Source organism: Acomys russatus, chromosome 7 (assembly GCF_903995435.1).
Source record: "Acomys russatus chromosome 7, mAcoRus1.1, whole genome shotgun sequence".
NCBI lineage: Eukaryota > Metazoa > Chordata > Mammalia > Rodentia > Muridae > Acomys > Acomys russatus.
The window spans coordinates 23127908-23146383 of record NC_067143.1 but is presented as its reverse complement, the minus strand read 5'-3'; the positions used below and the strand labels follow the sequence as shown (position 1 = coordinate 23146383).

At 47.5% G+C, this 18476-nt stretch overlaps 1 protein-coding gene across 1 annotated transcript in view; it reads right to left on the bottom strand.

Annotated features, from left to right (window-relative positions):
* Positions 1 to 7062, bottom strand: part of Igf1r (insulin like growth factor 1 receptor) — a 276403-nt gene extending 269341 nt beyond the window's left edge. Inside the window, 1 exon segment of the mRNA XM_051148717.1 lies at positions 6809 to 7062. Coding sequence (XP_051004674.1) covers positions 6809 to 6902 — 94 coding nt within the window. The 5' untranslated portion in view covers positions 6903 to 7062.
* Positions 7063 to 18476: the final 11414 nt, after the last annotated feature.

Below are 18476 nucleotides of genomic sequence, written 5' to 3'. Positions count from 1 at the left end.
TGCCATTTCATCGCAAAGTAAACAAATTGCTCGACTGGCATTCTCTTTGTAAAAACACCACTTCCAACATGGCCACACTCTCCTCCAAGTGAGAAACTACGTCCAGCCTATCAGGAAGCAGAGGAGGGATATCACCGAGCTGCAAGAACATCCCCATACCAGCAGTAATCCAGTTGAGGATAAATAGAAAACAGAACAGCAAGCAGGGCGTGGGGGTGCACACCTTTAATCCTAGCACTTAGGGGACAGAGGCAGGCAGATCTCTTAGAGTCCAGGACAGGCTGGTTTGCAAAACTGAGTCCAGGACAGCCAGGGTTACACATTACACAGAGGAACCCTGTCTAAAAACAAAAAACAAACAGCAGCATCGCTGTCCTGTGGAAGTTACTGGAACTTCAGCAGTTCATCCCTCAACGAAAAAAGACGCCACTCTTCTGTGAATTTACAAATCCTTACAGACTGGGACCTAAGAGAGAGAAAAATTAAAGTCTTGCTCACTAGCTTCTTAGTTCTTTAAACAAACATGGCAACAAGGCTACGGTTCACCTCACACTCTGAAAAACCAATGGCGAGACTCATTATGGTATCAAGTATTTCTAACTTAGGGAAGGCATGAAGCCTTGTGGAGTGCTCAGTGTGGAAAAGGTGGATGAGTTCTCAGCTCAAGCAGAGACAGACCAACCTCGGGACTCCGAAATCCACTGTGCTAATAAAGCAGAACTGAAACTGGCACCGAGGAAAAGGGAATCTGCAGAAATGTAAACCAAGACAACCCCCGACTGAAAACACACAACAGCATCCATCATCAAAAAGCCAAAGTCACCAAACCAAAGCTATTAATATTTGCAGTTAAATAATTCCAAACAATTAAAAAAAAGAAAAAGAAACCGACTCCATCGTGTCGAGGGAATATGCACCTGTTGAGATAAAGGATCCTTTGTGTACTAACTATTTTATACAAACCCATGTCCTCTTCTCTGAACAAATCAGACCCATGGGGTGAGGGGATTGAGACAGCCATGTGTGTATGTATTTTAATCTTTAATCTTTACAAATACTGGACAACAGCTATGTTCTCCTTAATGTCCACAGTGCTCAGCGTCACGAAAGACTTGGGCTGCATCCATCCCAAATGGCACATCTTTTAGGGAACTGGCAAACTTCCTCTTGCTGACCTGTGAGCGCACCACCACACTGCGCAGGCTGTTGCCTTTCTAGTGCATTTCCCTCAGATATCTCGGACGGAGGAGGCAAGCGCTGTAGCCACAGCATGTGTGTAAGCATTACATACTTAGCACAACTGAAAAAGAGCTCGTTTCTGGGGCTAGGATAGCACCTGTCATACACTAGCTAAGAAAAGCAGTTCAAAGCAAGCTGGCCTCCGGGCACAAATTCTTCTTCCATGAACTAGAGGTGAGTTTTAAATGAGTTTTGAAAACAAATCGGAGAAAATCACAACCCAGAGAAAAACCGGTCTTGTATGCTTTATGATCTAAAAAAACAAAAGTCTTCTAAGGTATAACTGCCTCTCCATCTCTTTCTTACCCCTCATACTTAAAAACAAAAACAACAACAACAACAACAACAACAAAAACCCAGTCCATTCATTTTTCAATTACAAAAGATCTGAAATTCTCAACAGTTCCTAATGATTATCTCAAAACTGTGTAAGTAATGTATGCACGGAGAACCGCTCTGACACTGGTCCCACCTTTCTTGAAATCTGAATCATGCCAGGCAGCATTTATGAATACACCTGTGGCTAACTTTTATTTTAAGACAAGATCACATTGTGTTACACCGGTGATCCTCCTGCCTCCAACTCCTGAATGCTAGGGTTACAGGTGAATGATTGCACCCAGCATGACACTACACATATAGTTTTAACCACAGCTGTCACACCAGCGCTACAAAGACACCTGATTAGATGGACAAATACCCATATGCCACGATTTAATAGTAAAATTCCAACATGAGGGGGCCTGTGGTGGGTAAGAACAGTGTGGTGCTGGTTGCCCAGTAGACCAGCCAAGCCTACAACAATGTTTTTAAAGGGCCTTTAAAATTCGTTCCAACATGGATTTGAACACTGTGTGCTTCATGCTAGGGCTGTGGGGGGTGGGGGACAGGCAATGTCAGGCTGGGGGAGGGGGTCTGATTTTTCAAAGAACTTCTTTTCACGCAAATACATAGAAAGTGCCCCAAAGGAAACAGCAAAGAAAGTCCTTTCTCTGTTGGAGAATGTAATGGGCAGCTTCCATACAGTAGGTGCCCACTAACTGCTACTGGAGTACATTCTTACAATGAAACCAGATTAAAAGGAAAACAAAAGTACCTTGAGGCTCAGGAAGGAAGGACGGACGGACGGACAAGGAGTAAAGATGGCACAGTTGATGCTCATTATTAACCTCCTTACAAAAACAAGAGCAGGAACTATTTTCACCAACAAAAACCTTGAGACAGAGCTGGGCGTGGTGTCTGACATCTACATTACCAGCACTGAGGAGGCAGAGGCAGGCGGATCTCTGTGAGTTCGAGGCCAGCCTGGTCTACAAAGTGAGTCTAGGACAGCCAAGGATAACACAGAGAAACCTTGTCTCAAACAAAACAACAACAACAACAATAACAACAACAAAACAAACAAACAAAAGACACGCACACACAAACCAAAAGCAAGAAAAACAAAACAAAACAAAATCCTTGATACAAAAAACCAGAACCCAACATAAACATTACTTTCTAGGTCTGTTCCTATGGACAGGTAAAGGCACAATAGTTTGAAAACAAATCCACTTGACTGCATTCTTAAAATATCGAAGATTGTTAAAAGCTTATAGGCTCCTAAACAACAACTGTAACCAACCAACATCCACCTACTCAGATTCTAGAGTCTTTAAGAAATAAAATTTAAAAAAAAAAAAAAAAAGCACCACTGTCCTAACGTGAGCAGTTCCTCCTCTGCCATCACTCTCATGTGTAATCAATACAGGAGAGAACTTCCTTTCCTCCTCTAAAGAAACCATTATTTCCTTGCCAGAAAGCTATAAGCAGACCCCTTGCCTGGGCTCCTAAATCCTACAGATTTTCATTTTCAGGTTCAAGTTTGAGGATTTTTTACTGTCAAAGTAAAAAATAAAAAAAATCACACTGTTGTTAGAATTTGTGTGTTGTTGCTTTAAATCCAATCCTTCAATTACCAGGCTAAGTGAGACCAGGGTTCTTTTTTCTCTGCTTGTCTGCTCCAATCCCTGCTGTTACAGCTTCAATTATCAATTTGTTGTATTGCAGTAATTCATGACTCTTAAAAGCTCATGAATATAGGGGGGGAAAAAAGAGCTTCACCAACCTGCATTAATGGTTAGGCAAATCTTACAGCTTAGGTGGCACAATGTATTATCCTCAGTCTTCGCAAATTTAACAACAAAAAGCAAAGCAAAACAAAACAAAAAGACAGCTTCCGATGTCACTCAGATACCCTGAGAGTCAACTGTTTTCAGGCATACAAGTCAATGCTTTTTAAAATAGTAAGAGCTGTACAACCATCACCCACAAACTAAGACTAGAACATTTTCATCAACCTCCGCCCCCCCCCAAAATCCTGTACCCCTTAACCATCACGCCCCAACCTGTCTTCCTCCAGCACCTGGAGAGCAATTTGTCTTTCTCTATGGATTGGCTAAACATTTCTCATACATGGAATTGTACAAGATGTGGCGTTTTATAACTTACTTTCTCTATCTGTAGTAGTTAAAGGCCCCACTATTCAACGCCAGCATATCTCTTTTCTAATCTTTTTGATAATCCAAACATAGGGCCTTTTAAACTTCTCAAGCCTTGAACCCCCCCCCCCCACCTCCACCCAGCCTACCCCTCCATAAAATACAGTTGACTTGCTAGCTCCCTGCAGAAAAACCTAAACTATAAATTACTAGTTAGAGTCTCTCAAAAGTTCTTATTCTGGCCTCTCCTGGTAGGTAATAAAGCACTAACTTCTTTAAACAGCAGCATTCCACATACCTCCATCCCTCTGCCTATAGGATGTCCTCGTGCCCTGCGCGAGAAAGAGAGAAAGAGAGAGAGAGAGAGAGAGAGAGAGAGAGAGAGAACTATATCCTTTTTAGGAGCCGACCACAACAACTCTATAAAGTGCATGCTGATTCCTCTCAAAACAGAAAACAGCCCCTCGTGTAGGTCTGCTCAGTCTCCTGCTACAAAAGCAAACATGTCTGTAGGGCTGCCTTTGCTTCAAGAACCTTCCACCATCCCAAGTGAAAGATCAAAACACCGCACCCACCGCTGTCACACTCTAAACAATGACCAATCCCTAAACCTAATACCAGCAAGTGGACCTGCACCGCTCACCGCCTCTGCGGACACAGAGGGGCTTACTCCTGAGTTAAGCGATCTAGCTGGCACCTTTCAGGCTAAAACTCAACCCCTTAAACTGTAAAGAGGAGGGAAGGGCAAATACCGACTGAGTCTGGACTTGGGCAGGCCCTAACCAGGATCCCGAGGAGCTAGAACCAAACCATCTTAAGGAACTGACCCTCATTTAAAAAAAAAAAGAAAAAAGAAAAAAAAAGAAAAGCCTCAAGGAAGAGCCTGGTCATCACGGGATTTAAAATAATACGTAATGAAGGACCCTTCTCCTGCGGCCCTCCTTCTGGGGGAAGAAGAATATTCTTAATGAAGACCCAACCCCATCCAGTCTCAGATGCCTGTGGGGGGGGGGGGCCAAGAAGCAAGGCCATGGCTGCCACTTTGCATTTCAGAACATCTGCAATTGAATAACAAAAGTAGAGAAAGTACACAGTACAACAGGATTCGACAGTCAAACGGACTGTTTCTAGTGATTCCTAAGCCATATTTAGCCCTTAAAGGCTAGAAATCCTCCCTGCCCCCAAACACCAACTAACCGCCTAAGTAGAAGGTCTTCCGCCCAATCCAGTGTGCTCAAAGTTTGGAAAACAAAGGACAGGAGAGCCCAGATTTGTGGAGTTGGCCCCAGTCTGCGCCTTACTCTAGGCAGTAAATAGCTATAGTTCTTTAAAGATCTGGGGATACTCCATCGCAGACGTTTCTTAAAAGAGGCTCAAGGGTTTGTTTATAGAAACAGTCTTTGTGAACTACCCTAGTGGTGGGCCCGCACGCCCCGTGCAGCCTCCACCGTCTCCCCCCTCTCTAACTCAAGGCTGGGTCGTGATTTCTCGAAGTTAATGGGCACCACCTGCATACATTCTGCCAAACATTACTCATTTGCACGCCCTCACTTCCCCAGCCCCAACTCGAAGACTGCATTTAAACTTTTAATCGTGTTCAAATTACTCTACCGTCTTAAAAGTACCAGTATGCCACACTGTTTTTCTCGAGAACAAAACCCCCTCCTCCTCCTCCTCCTGCCCCCATACACTGTGAAGAATTCTCACTCCCAGAGACAACCTTCTCCCCCCACCCCCACCCACTCCTACCCGACACCACCAAAACAAAAGCTATCAGATAGCAGGCGATAGCGGGCGAGGAGCGATACTGCTTATTAAGTACGGACAAAGGAAGTGCGGGGCGGGGGTTGGCAGTGCAACACAACTCTGGCCACAACAAAACCAAGGCCAGAGCTCCGCGCTCGCAAAACAAAACAACCACCCCTCCTGTACCACTCAACAGATCCTGACGCAGCTCCAACCACCGCATGTGACACCTCTAGCCCAGGCCAGGAGTCCAGGTGTGTCCCCTCGTGGCCGTGTAGCTGTGGATGCACCTAAATCCGCGCTGAGAGCACGTGTGTGTGTGTGTGTGTGTGTGTGTGTGTGTGTGTGTGTGTGGAAAAGCACGTCGGCTTTGCACATGGGCTCATGTCCCTACCACCTCTTAGACTCTTTTAAGAAGTGTCCAGGGCGGGATAGAAAATTAGAGTCTGCTCAAGGACCCTCTAAGCTGGGAAATCCCATGCCCCCGCCGCCCGCCGTCGTCCCCCCCACCCCCCGCGCGCCGGCCTCAGGAATATGAAGAAGGTCCCAAGCTCATACCTAAGGAAAACCCCAGAGCAGCACACCTTGCACCCCAGGGCCACACTGGGCAACCCCGAGTCACTAAGCTGTGGTGGGGGATAGGGGGGGACTAGACGCCTACAGGCCCGAGAAGTGAAAGGCCAAAACCCCAAAGGGCCTGATGGGCCAAACAAGTTGGGCGACAAGAGGCCGCGCCACGATGTTTGGAAACGTGTCCTGGGGCGGCGAGGCCTCCCCACCCCGCACCTTCCCCTCAAAGATAACTTGCGCCCCGCGGGGCAGGAGGCTCCCGCTCGCTGCCACGGTGCACTAGGTCTACCCCAGCAGCCACTCGTGGAAGCTCCAAAGGTGCTGTCAACATGGTGCGCTGCGCGGGATGGGCGCTGGGTGGGAAGCGGGCACGTCAGGATGGGAGGGGGTGTCGAGGGTACAGGGTCCTTGGGCCCACCCAGACGCCAACTTCTCCCATGAAGTGCCCACGCGTGGGCTTTCCCGAAGCGCTGGGGAGCAAGCTCTGCCCACCCACCAGGCCGCGCGCAGGACAGCGCTCCCGGGACAGCGAAAGAGAAAGCCCCGAGGCCCTTCCCGCGCGCAGATGCGTTGAACTAGAGCCGGTGGGGGGGGATCTAGAGCCATGAACTAGGGCCCCGCTCCGCTCCGGCCTTCCGGGAGAGCCCCACCCTCCGCTCCCGAGCCCCAAAGTCCGACAGCTGCGCCCGTGGCAACTGGTTTTCCCCTAACAGGGCGCAGCCCCTCGGAGGAAAAGTTCCCGCAGTGGCCGCGGGCGGCGGGCAAATACTCACTTTCTCCACTCGTCGGCCAGAGCGAGAGCGCGGCGGAGAGAAACACGAGCCCCCACAACGAGGTCCGGGACCCTCCTCCGGAGCCAGACTTCATTCCTTTTATTTGGGACGAAATTCCCTTTTCTCAAAAAAGAAAAGAAAAAAAATTAAAAGAAAAAAAATGAAAGAAAAGAAAAAGTCTCCAACTCAGTCCTCACTCTCGTCTTAAAAACAAGAGCGCAGGCGACGATCCTCGGAGGGCGGCGTGGACAGGGAGGGTGGCGTGGGGCGGCCCCTCAGCGCCGGCAGCAGCGGCCCACGGCGCGGCGGAGTCGGGAAGCCGGGGCGCGCCGGGGCGGGCTGTCGGCGTCGTCGGCCTCCATTTGCAAACCCAGAGATGCAGAAGAGGGGGGAAAAACTGTACAGAAAGAGGAGCAAAGCCCAAATCGCAGCAGGCGAGGACAAACGCCCCCGGATGCCCGGAGGGAGCGACCGCTCGAGTCTCCGAGGCAGGAGAGCGCGACGCAGTTGGCGAGACTGGTCCGAAGTCCCGGGCGCGGGCGAGGCCGGCGAGGGGCAGAAATGCGGAGTGGAAATGAATGAGCGGCTCCCCCTCCTCCGGCTCCTCCTCCTCCTCTGGGCTTCGCTCGCCGCCGCCTCCTCCCTCAGCGCCGCCGCCGCCGCCGCGAGCTCCTTCCCAAATCCAGGACACACACAAAGCGGCCGCCGCGCAGCGCTCAGCGCTCCCGCCGCCCCGTGTCGGCCCCCACCCGCCGCCGACTCCGTGCGCGGGGGCTCCCGCTCGCTGAAGGTCAAAGCCGAGCACGCCGGGCGCCGTGGAGCTCTCGCCTTCACGGGAGAGGCGTGGAGGGTCCGGGGAGCGGGGCCGAGGGTCTGCGAGCGCCGGGCGCGCCGGGACAGGCTTGCTGACGGCTTCCCTGTCGCTCGCCTCTCTCGAGTTCGCCCGGTGCGCTCGCTCCTCCTCGGTTCCCCCCCTCCTTTTTTTTTTCCGCTCAGCGGAGTTAATGCTGGTAAACAAGAGCCTCAGCCTCACCGCGCCGCCGCCACACACTGGGGGCTCGACGCGCGCGCTCTCGGGGCCGCGCACACGTGCCCGCGCGCACACTCCAAGCGGCCACAGCCGCAGTCCCGGCGCGCCGAGGGCTGGGCCCGGGCTTCGGCAGGCGCCAAGAGCCGGAGCTCGGGATCGCAGGGACGTGCGGAGCGGAGCGCGGGCGTGGGGAGCCCGGCTGGGGAGGCACCGCCCCCCGCGCCTCCACCCGCGTCGGCCCCCGCGCGCTCACTGAGCCACGCGCGCGCGCGCCCACGCTTCCGCCCCCACCCCGCACTGCGCCGGCCGGCCCTGTATGCACCCTCCCCTCCCGCAGGACTCCAAAAAACAATGCCCGGGGCGCCGGTGGGACTCCGTGGCTCCAGAGGCGGCGGCTGGGCGGGCGGGCTGCGGGTGCGGTGGGCGGGGAGTGCGGCCCTGGAGCTTCATTGAAAACAACAACAACGCGGCTGGAGAGCGCGCCAGCCCGCTCCGTGAAAAAGCTTCATTGTTTCTTGCAGCTGTTGCAAAATAAATAAATAAGAGCGTGCATGCGGCATTTTTCTTTTCGCAGCGTGGTGGAAAGCCCGGGCGCGGCAGGAGGGGCACACCTGAGGGAAAGGGGACCCCTGAAGACTGCTATGCCACTTCCACGCCAGGCTTGGGCGCCCATGGCGGCGCTCCCCGGGTGTTCCGGTGCTTGCACGCTGTCGAGGAGCGGACAGGGTGCGGTCCGCGTGGCTCTGTTCTCGGAGCACGGCGACTCCACCGCGGGCCCCGAGCCCAGGAAAAGGGGACCCAGACAGGCGGCCCCTCGTGCCCAGGGCGCGTCTCCGCCGCGGCCGCCAGAGGGCGCAGCGGCCACCCGAGAAGGCTGGCTCGGGGAATGTCGCCTCCCTCCCTCCCTCCGGGGGAGGAAATGTGGGGGCCCCGAGTCGGGGACCGACTCGGCTAGGTCTAGCTGGCCGGGCTTCCCATCTCCATCCCACTCCCGCCCTGAGGGCGCTCCACCGCATCGCGCTGTTCGGTGCACCACCACGTGGGCAGCTGCGGTGAGGGACCGCAGCGCGTGCCCGGCTGCGGGAACCCGGAGCTGGGGGGCGTGTCCGAGGGGTTCCCAGGGAAAGGATTGCAGGCGGGTCCCCTAACCCAGACCGCGCTGCCTGGCTAGGTTCCCAACCTGTGAATGTGCTGCACTCACCCTGCATCTGTAGCCACTGCAGAAACCTACCCACACCTGCCTCAAAACCCGCCGCCCCCGCCCCCCGCTGCTTCCCTCTTGCTTCATTTGATCCATAAGTGACTAGAAACTAGCACCAGCTCAAGTCTCCTCGTTGGTTTTTCTCGAATGTGCCAGAAGAGAGGTTTCCCCCAAGACCAGGCTTCCCCGGGACTGCCATCTAACGAACAAACACTGCGGAGGCCAGGCCGGGGCGTGGGGGCGGGGGGGGGGGGGGGGGAGGCGGGGGCGGGAGAGCCAGCGATGGCTGGAGAAAGGAGTTTGAAATACGTGGACTTTTAAAAATAGTGATTGGATCACGTGTCGCCCTTAATGCGGTCGGGCTTCATGACTCAGGCTAATTGATATCCACGATAAATAAAAAGATGGCTCATAGGAGTTGTGACTGTCTGCATGAAATAGAAGTGTTTGTATCGTAAACAGTCGGACTGTCTGGTTGGTGGAAGGGACCAGTTCTGTAGCAAAGAAAGGTTCCTTTCATTGCTCGAAAAGTAAAAGATTTCGGCATGATACTTAGGCATCCCATCTTTCCTAAGGGATTTTTATGAAACTCAGAGCCGAAAACAAATCAAAAGCTACCGTAAAGGAAACTAAGCCCATGTTTTTCTCTATCGCCTGAATCAGTTTTTCCCTTGGAAATTTTGGGCTACGTTCAGTGAATCGACTCTATAGAAGGAACATTTTAAAAGGAAAGAAAGAAAATTATACATGTAGTGCTATTTTTGTTTAGCTGAAACTTGCCTTTTTTAAAAAAATAAATTATTTCAGTTTTAGGTGTTCCTGAACGTTAAGAAATAAATACATAAACCTTTAATTTAGATGTATCATTTAAAGATACAAATCCAGTCTTCTAATTTTTCAATGCTCCAGAGCATTCCCTGCATCGAAGGGGGTCTTAAGCCCAGCCTGGTACTCTGAGCTTACATTTTAAGTACAAAGATTTGATTTCAGAACGTTTTGTTGCATGTTTGTAGATTAAGATGAAGTTTAGCAGTGCTTTTTAGGTTTGTGCTGCATAAAATATTTAAATGCAGTATGCTTTTAATATGAGTTATGAAAATGTTTGCACATTTGTTCCTGCAAAATAAGTATCTAGAACAAAGAGAAATAACTAATAGTTATTTGTAGGGGATGCAGAGGTTTACTCTATTGCCTTTTAGTTGTTTGCTTGTTTGTTTACTAGAAATAATTACCTGTGAATTTTGCAATGTTTTTTTTTTTTTTTTTTTAAGTAGTAGGATGTCAATAAGATGTCTACTTTTAGACAGAGAAGTTAAGAGGTTCATATCTGGAACATGAGATGGAACTTACCTTGTCTTTAGGCTTTCTCCACCTTGACATTGAAAAAATGTCTTTCAATTTCATTAAGATGATCTTCTGCCTACCTAATCAACCTTAACTTTTCTTCCACCCTGGAAATAAACTCAGATAATTTTGTTTTACACCATTTTCTTCAGTCATCTTACCTGTTGGTTTTTTTTTTTTTTTTTTTTTTAAGCAGAAGCGGGCTTCTTGTTTTCAATTAAAAAAAAAAAAAAAAAGCTTTCAATTTGATAACAGCTTCAGCTCTAACTATCCTGTTGAATGCACCAGACTCCAAATAGATGTAACACGGACATGGTGAACACATAGGCACAGCCCAGATAACTGACAAATGTAATAAGTAAAACAGGTATGTTGTGATCTGTTTCCAGAATGAAATCTTAGTCCAGAGGAAGGGGGTGGACTACAGTCTCAGACATCATGGGCAGGATCTTCCAGACACAATGCTGAGAAGAACATCTTCAAGTTCTAGAAAGACACACAGCATAGCACCATCTTTGATGAAGCTCTTAAATACAAAGAAAAAGAAAAGAAAAGTTTTGTTTTGAGCAACAAATTTCAGTGCCTGGCTATCTAAATAAGTATATCAACTCTACAAAGGATGAAGGAAGGGTGTTTATTTTCTTGGAGGAAATGGGAGAATCCTTGGAACACACACAACGTTCTTGGAAAAGAAGGATTTACAAACCTCCATTTTGTGATTATGGCTAACACATGTTCCAAGAATGTTTTTGCATATATTGAATTCTAAAGAAAACAAAGCATGTAAAAGATTTAAAGTTTTTCAATATGAATCTTTCAGATTTTAATTTGTTTTGTAAACAACCGGAAATATTTTTTAAAGGGGAAAAAAAAAACCGAGGCGATGTAATTAATCTGAAGAATATGTTTCAGAATAGTGTATACCCATACAATGCCTTAAGACAAATCAAATCCTAAAATGAAATAAGAGAATTTACTTTGTAGGAAAATCGGCTTCATTAACAAAAAATTCATTTGTGAAAAACAAACTGGCAGTTTCTAGAAAGGTTAAACATGCCCTAAACTTAGGCTCTGGCATTTCTACCCTTAGATTTTAGCCAAAAGCAATAAAATATGTTCACAAAAATAGCTGTATGATGGTGCTAGCAGCCAGTTTATTCATTATATTGAAAATCTGGAAACCACCCAAATGTGCTTCAAAAGAAGAATAGGTAAACAATCCTCTAACACAATAGTACCTGGCAATAAAAAAGGAGCTAACTGCTAATCCATTTGAAAACACGGACAAGTCTCAAAAGTGGAGTGTATAAGCCAGACACAAAAAAGTACATAGTGTATTAGACCGTTCAAAGAAAATTCAGGAGCAGGCAAAATGGATCTAGGAAACCAAAACCAAAATTTGGTTCTTGCCCTCAGTGGGTAGGGAGTGAGTAACTTCGAGTCAGAAGAAAAAAGAAACAAAGAATTTTCTGGGGTGGTGGCAACAGGCTGGTCCCAGGCAGCTTGTTCTCTATGTTAGTATATGTATTAACCGAAAATCAAGACGTACTTCATTAGATGTGATCATATCTGAATTTAAACGTTGAAAACTCTACAGCTATCTTTTAAAAAGGTTATCCTGGCGCCCCCTTTTTTTTTTTTTTTTTTTTTTTGCTTCTATATAAGTTAGTAGAAATTGTAAACTCCACAATCTTCCTGCCCAGGCTGGCTCTGTAGATGGTGCGGTGTGGCAGGATGTGGCTGCTCCTGTCCCCACACAGCCACAAGCAGCTAGAGATCTGTTTGTGCTCAATTTGGGATTTTTCCCTTTTTCTCCTTTCTTTTTTTCTTTTTCTTTTTTCTTTTTTTTTAAATGTGGTCTCACATAGCCCAGGCTGGCCTTGAACTCCTGACTCTTTTGATCTTTCTGTCTCAGCCTCCCTAGCACTGAGCTTACAGGAATGATTCACCACACCCAGCTAACTGACAAACTTTTCTGATTTGGCCTTCACCGACAGCGAACTTTTGAGGCAAATGTGCTGTATTCCTCCGAGTGGAGATTACAAAAGCATTTGTTTGAAAACCAGTCAAGAGAACATCTTCCTGGGGCTGCTTTCAGCACCTTGTTGGGTGAAATAACCAACAGGAAATGTTCCTGGAAACCCCAGGCCTGGGCTACGAGTGACAGGCACCATTGGGACAGTCATTGAGCCAAGGTGGAGACTGTGGCTTCTGTGGCCGCACCCCGCCGGAAGCAGGTTGGCATGAGGGTACCTGACTTAAAAGTGAACATGACTCATGCCCTACATGATAACCTTCGAGAAGATGAACAGACATACCCCGCGTGTCTGTGAGTGCAATCTCCTTCAGTTATTTGCAGTGGTTAGTTCCAGAGACAGGTGTGCCGTCATTTGTCCTCCATGTAATTAACTTTCAGACATATCAATAGCAAGGATCCCCTGCATGGCAGACAGTGCAAAAGATGCTTCTCCGGTGTTGCAAGGCATCTGCGTGCAATTACATGAAGATTCGGGTGAAATGAAATGTCTGTTTCCTCTGATTAATGCCGGCAGCTCCAAGACGTTTGAGCAGCGACACAGTGTGCCAGTGAGAGACACACTAAACCTCCTCCCAGCCCCTTCCTTTTAACTCTGCTAAGCTGTGTGGATCTCTGTGAAGTCCCTCTACCGTTTGGTCATTTTTGCCATGAAATGACAATGCTGACACAGAATTTTCAGCTCAAAGATGCCGTGACACCTTTGGAATATATTCTAAAGCCTTTATAAGGTACCTTGCCTTCTCTGTCAAGTGACCAGCAGTCTATGAATCACTATACTGGTCACGTACCCTGGCTCAGAGAATGGTGGCTCTTTGTCTTGATTCACTAGGAGAGTTTTTTCTTTTGTTTTTTTGTTTATTTACAAATTAGTGTTCCTTAGATTAGAAAATATATTTAGTGCTTCTGAATGCCCAGATATATGCCCCTAAGAATTTGAGTCTGAAAAGACAAGCAAAAACATTACCCTAAGCAGGACAAAGCTGCCTCAGGTAACCCACAAAAGGTAAACCTCACCTGAGAACCTTCCCACAAAACTTCTTTTGGAGTATTAAATCCCAGTGGAAGCTTCTTCTGTAAGATAAAATTACATGCTTAAGACAGGGAGCTCACTGTGTTGTCCTGGCTGGCCTGGTAGACTAGGCTGGCTTCAAACTCGTAGAGATCCACTGGCCTCTGCCTCCTAAGTGCTGGGATTAAAGAACCGTTCTGCCCTGCCTCTTCTATATCTTTAACGGCAGTACCAATCTGTAAGGTTCCTGAGAGCTGACTTTATCTCTGGCCTTAAGAACAGGCTGCTGAACAGGAGATACACCTTTGGCTAGCTAGTGCAGCGGCCACATCTGAGGAATTGAGTTGTTTCTTTCCATCCTTGAAGGATCTCTGATGGAGTAAAGAATCCAGCACTGACACTGGGACATAGAAACAGGCTGACTCCTACATTCAGAGAGCATGGATGGAGATACACAGATGCTGCGAAAAGTCGTATAGGGCCCTTGATTTCAAATACTTGAGAAATAACTGTTAGAACTGATCCTAGTGCCTAATGCACAGGACAAGACCATCCCATCTTTTCCTACCAAGATAAATAAACTGGACTGTTTTCATTCTCTGGTAGGAATGCGGTTTGTGTGATAGAGAGCCCTCTCCCATTCTTAGGAGTGTGCAGACACTAAACCCACACCTTAGGGAGAAATTATCCCAAGAAACCGCTGATGGACCGAGACAACGCTGATGTGACATTGGTAGCCCCTTCCCACTCTAATCCAACACTTGGATTTTAAATCTATGTTGGAATCTCTGTGTCCCATGGACCACTGAAAGAGTTTGGATTTGCTTTTAAGTGAGTAGGGATTTCTCTACAGTTGAAGATGCAGGAGCTCAAAAGGATATCAAATGTGTCTTGTATTTGGAAAATCCTGATCAAACCACTCCTGAAAGAGGTTTGGGGTCCAGATCCAATGGGCCAAATTCGGAGATCGGAACTTGCTTCTAGTCAGTCTCATTGAGGAAAATGGTTAAAGCAAGTAAGGCAGAGGTTAAGAAAATAGTTTGCTCATAACATTTGGCATAGTCTGTGGAAACAATCTAATTGTCCCTCCATGGAAGGAGGAAGAGCAGGCTTTGTTTATATATTAGAATACTATACAGAGGTTAAAATGAAGGAACCGAATCTAAATGAATCAACAAGGTGATTCACCTGGGTTAAATAACCTATGTCTTCCTTATGTAACTGGCGACCCAGGGACAATAGGACCCATTGTTACTGGAGACATACACATGTAGCAAGAGTGAAAAACACAGGAAAAATTCAGGAACAGCTTCAGGCTGTATAGTCAGGGATGAAAAGAGATTAGGAGAGTGGCGAGTAATCCCAACTATGTTCTCAACATTTTATTTCTTTAAAAGGAAAAATAGTGAACTGCACAGTGTCACTACTGCTAACCTCGCTGGCTGGCTACATTCTTTGCTGCATTCTGGATCAATCTTGTTCTTCCTTTGCCTTTTAAAAACCTTTTATTGGAGAATAGTTAAGGATTTGCAGAATTACTATAAACATGGTGGGGGGCAGTCTTGTGTAGCCACCTTGAGCTTTCTGTATTAACACCTTATATGTCCATAGTCCTTTTGTCAGAGTTAACAGACCAATTTTGATATATCACTATTTATTATTATTATTAACTAAGTCCAAACTTTATCCAAAGTCCCATGGTTTTCTCCCAGTTCTCCAACTCTACCTGAGATGCCATCCAGGACATTCTTGAATTGTGACTCTTCCTGACCGTGACAATTTCTCAGTTCTTTTTTTTTTTTAAATAATATGTCCCTCATATTTTGATATGTCCTCCCCCATGATTAGACCAGGGGATGTGTTTGGGGGGAGAAGACAATGGCGATAAAGTGTCATTCTTGATGCATTGTATGAAGAGTATGTAACTGTCAGTGTGACAGGTCCACCATCCCTTGTCACGCGCCATATTCTTGGAAAGAAAGTGACCGTGGGCCACCCACATTTAAGAAGTGGAGAGTTGTATTCCCCCTCCTTCCTTAAGGTCTGAGTGTCCTGTGTAAATTATTTGGAGAGCTCTCCTCCCGCTTAGTTATTTGGTCATTTATCTCTAGCAGAATGGGTTTGTGGGTATTTATTTCATATTTTCATGCTATCATTTCATTTTTATTTCAATACGACTCTATGTACCGTGTTGCTCGGAGCGATCCAGCTTTGGTCCCTGGGGGTAATCTCAGTGGCCTCTTGAGTCTCTTCAAGCCTCCTTTATCACTTTGGGTTTTGTTTCTGGCATGTTCACTTTCTGCCACTATAGGGTGCCCCAAGTTCTCCTGTGTTTCCTGCCTTGGTCTAGAGTCAGTTCTTTCTCCAAGGTGCTCTGGTTCCTTCTAATTCAGAATGCTGCCCCAAACCCAACCGTGGCTCCTAAGTCAGCTTTCTGCTACTGGGCTAAATTGCTTGGAGGGAGAATTTCTCAGCTGGCGACATGCAGCATAATGTTGGTAGATGCAACAGTCTGCACCTCTGTGAAGCAACAGTGAGTCCTTGCTGAAGGCTGCAACTCTGAGCGTGAGCTGACAGATCCCTTAGGCCTCTCCTTCCCTGCTGTCATCACAGTGACACTCCCTGGCCTGCCCCATTAGCCATCCATGTTCATTTATAATTATTTGAAAAGATATATGGCTGTGCATGCTGCCCCTGGTATCCATGGAGGCCACAAGAGGGATCCCCTGGAACTGCCACATGGGTGCTGGGAAACAAACCTGGGTTCTCTAGAAGAGTAGCCAGTGAGTGCTCTTAGCCATTGAGTCATCCTTGGTTCCTTTAGAAAGATAAAAGGAGTCAGAACAATGGCTCAGTAGGGGAAGCACTTGCTATGCAAATCCAACGACCTGAGTTCAATTCCTGAAACTGGATTTTTACAAAGTCCTATGACAGCTACACAAATATCCCTGCAGTCAAAACTATACTATACACACATTCACACACACCACTCATCCCACATCCTCACCCATACACATACACACCACACACATACACACCACACACATACACACCACACACATATACACACATGCACACACTCACACACATGCTAACACACTCACACACACATACACACACACTCACATACCACATGCTCACTAAAACATACACACCACACACATATACACATTCACATACACATACTCAGACACATGCACACACTCACACACACGTACACACACACATACATGCACATACTCATATAACACACACACAAACACACACACACACACAGAGAGAGAGAGAGAGAGAGAGAGAGAGAGAGAGAGAGAGAGAGAATAAAATATTTTAGCTACAAATAAATGCTTCAACTTATTACAGTATTTAAACCAAAATTGTATATTATTTGCAGAGCTGACTTTGTGAGTTGAGGCTTTTCAAGTCCTGGTCCACTGCACAGTCCATCCGCTTCCCTGCTGGCAGGCTGGGACACTCACATCTTTCCTTGTTCCCTCTAAGGGGCACTCATGGCAACACAGGCAAAAGAAGAAAACTACAATCAGAAACCCGCTGTCAGAATAGAATCCTAAAGCTCCCTCGCTGCTCTCCCTGCCCTGGGGAGGACAGAGAGTTCCAGGCACACTGGAGAGGGACACCTTGAAAAGGCTGTGGTGGCAGCATTGGAACAGTGGATCAAGATAGGCAAGCTAGAGAGAAAAATAAGACTCACATCTCCCAGCAATTATAACCCTTCTGCGGAATACCAGATCCCTGGGACTAGGATAAAGACCATGCACTCAGCCTGGAAATGCATTCACACAGCCCACCCTTGGGCCTCTGGCCAGGGAAGCCAAAGACACACTGTATGCATGCTGTTGGGTGACGGGTGAAAAACTGGGCTTGTAATGAGGACAGCAGCATCCTGACTTTGCAGTCAAGTTACCCACTGTCTCTACTTAAAGATCTGCTACTTAAAGAGTGAGGTTTTTATTCCTCTGGCATAACGGGTACCTAGTGCAGCAGGTCTACCTCGTGGTAGGTGTTAAATAAATTGTACACTGGGCCATCAGAAGATGTATACAAAGATTGTTTAATCCACAGTATGGTTTTTATAAAGGTGCCCCTCAGAAAACCATGCAGTCAGTTTCCAGATGAAAATCACCACAAATTGAAAATATGCTAAGTCCAACTATATTACGGGTGGACCTTCCAGCACCGCAGCTCAGCCACAGCAACACTGCAGATGGTTGCTGCACCTCCTGACCTCGGGACTGGGCATCACAAGGGAAAACCGTATTGCGTATCAGCAATGCAGGAAGAGACCACAACTCTAAATTGAAGCACAGTTTTTTTCCTGCAGTCACATCTCTGTCATACCACTGTAACGCTGAAAAAAAAAAAGTCACGAATCAAATCATCCCAGCCTGGGTACCGCCCATGCTTAACAAAACATCCCGTCAGCCTGTTTATCGGACATCAGCAGATGCTTGTTTCTTCGCTTCCAAGGGGCCACGGCTGCAAGGGTACATCCATCCTCTACAGCGGCAGGGCATGGATGCGTTCATTCTGTTCCAGAGGTCTGTGGCAGACTCCTCTCTTCCTCCCCAATCCTCTCTCATCCATGTGTCCCAATCTCATGTTCCTCCTTCATATTTCTTAAGTTAACATTAAGTAGGCAGAGACCTTTTAAAATGCTGTTATATTTGCAAAGACGGGTTGCAGTAAAGGACACACACTAAAAGGTGAAGGTGGTGGTCTCTTAAGCTATTTCCCTCAGGGCAAAAATCTTCTTCTGGGACTGACGAGAAGGCTTAGCACACAAGATGGCTAAGGCACTATAAAACACTCACAACCTGTGGGCCTGAGTTCGATCCCCGGAACCCACAAAAAAAGGAGGAGAGATCAGATGCCACAAAGTTGTCCTGTGAGCCCAGCACACATGCTATGGCATACACGTCCACACATAAATCATAAGCACGCATGCAGGTCTGCGGGAGGTCAGAAGCCCACATGCAGGTCTGCCTGGTGTCAGAACCATGCATGCAGGTCTGCCTGAGGTCAGAA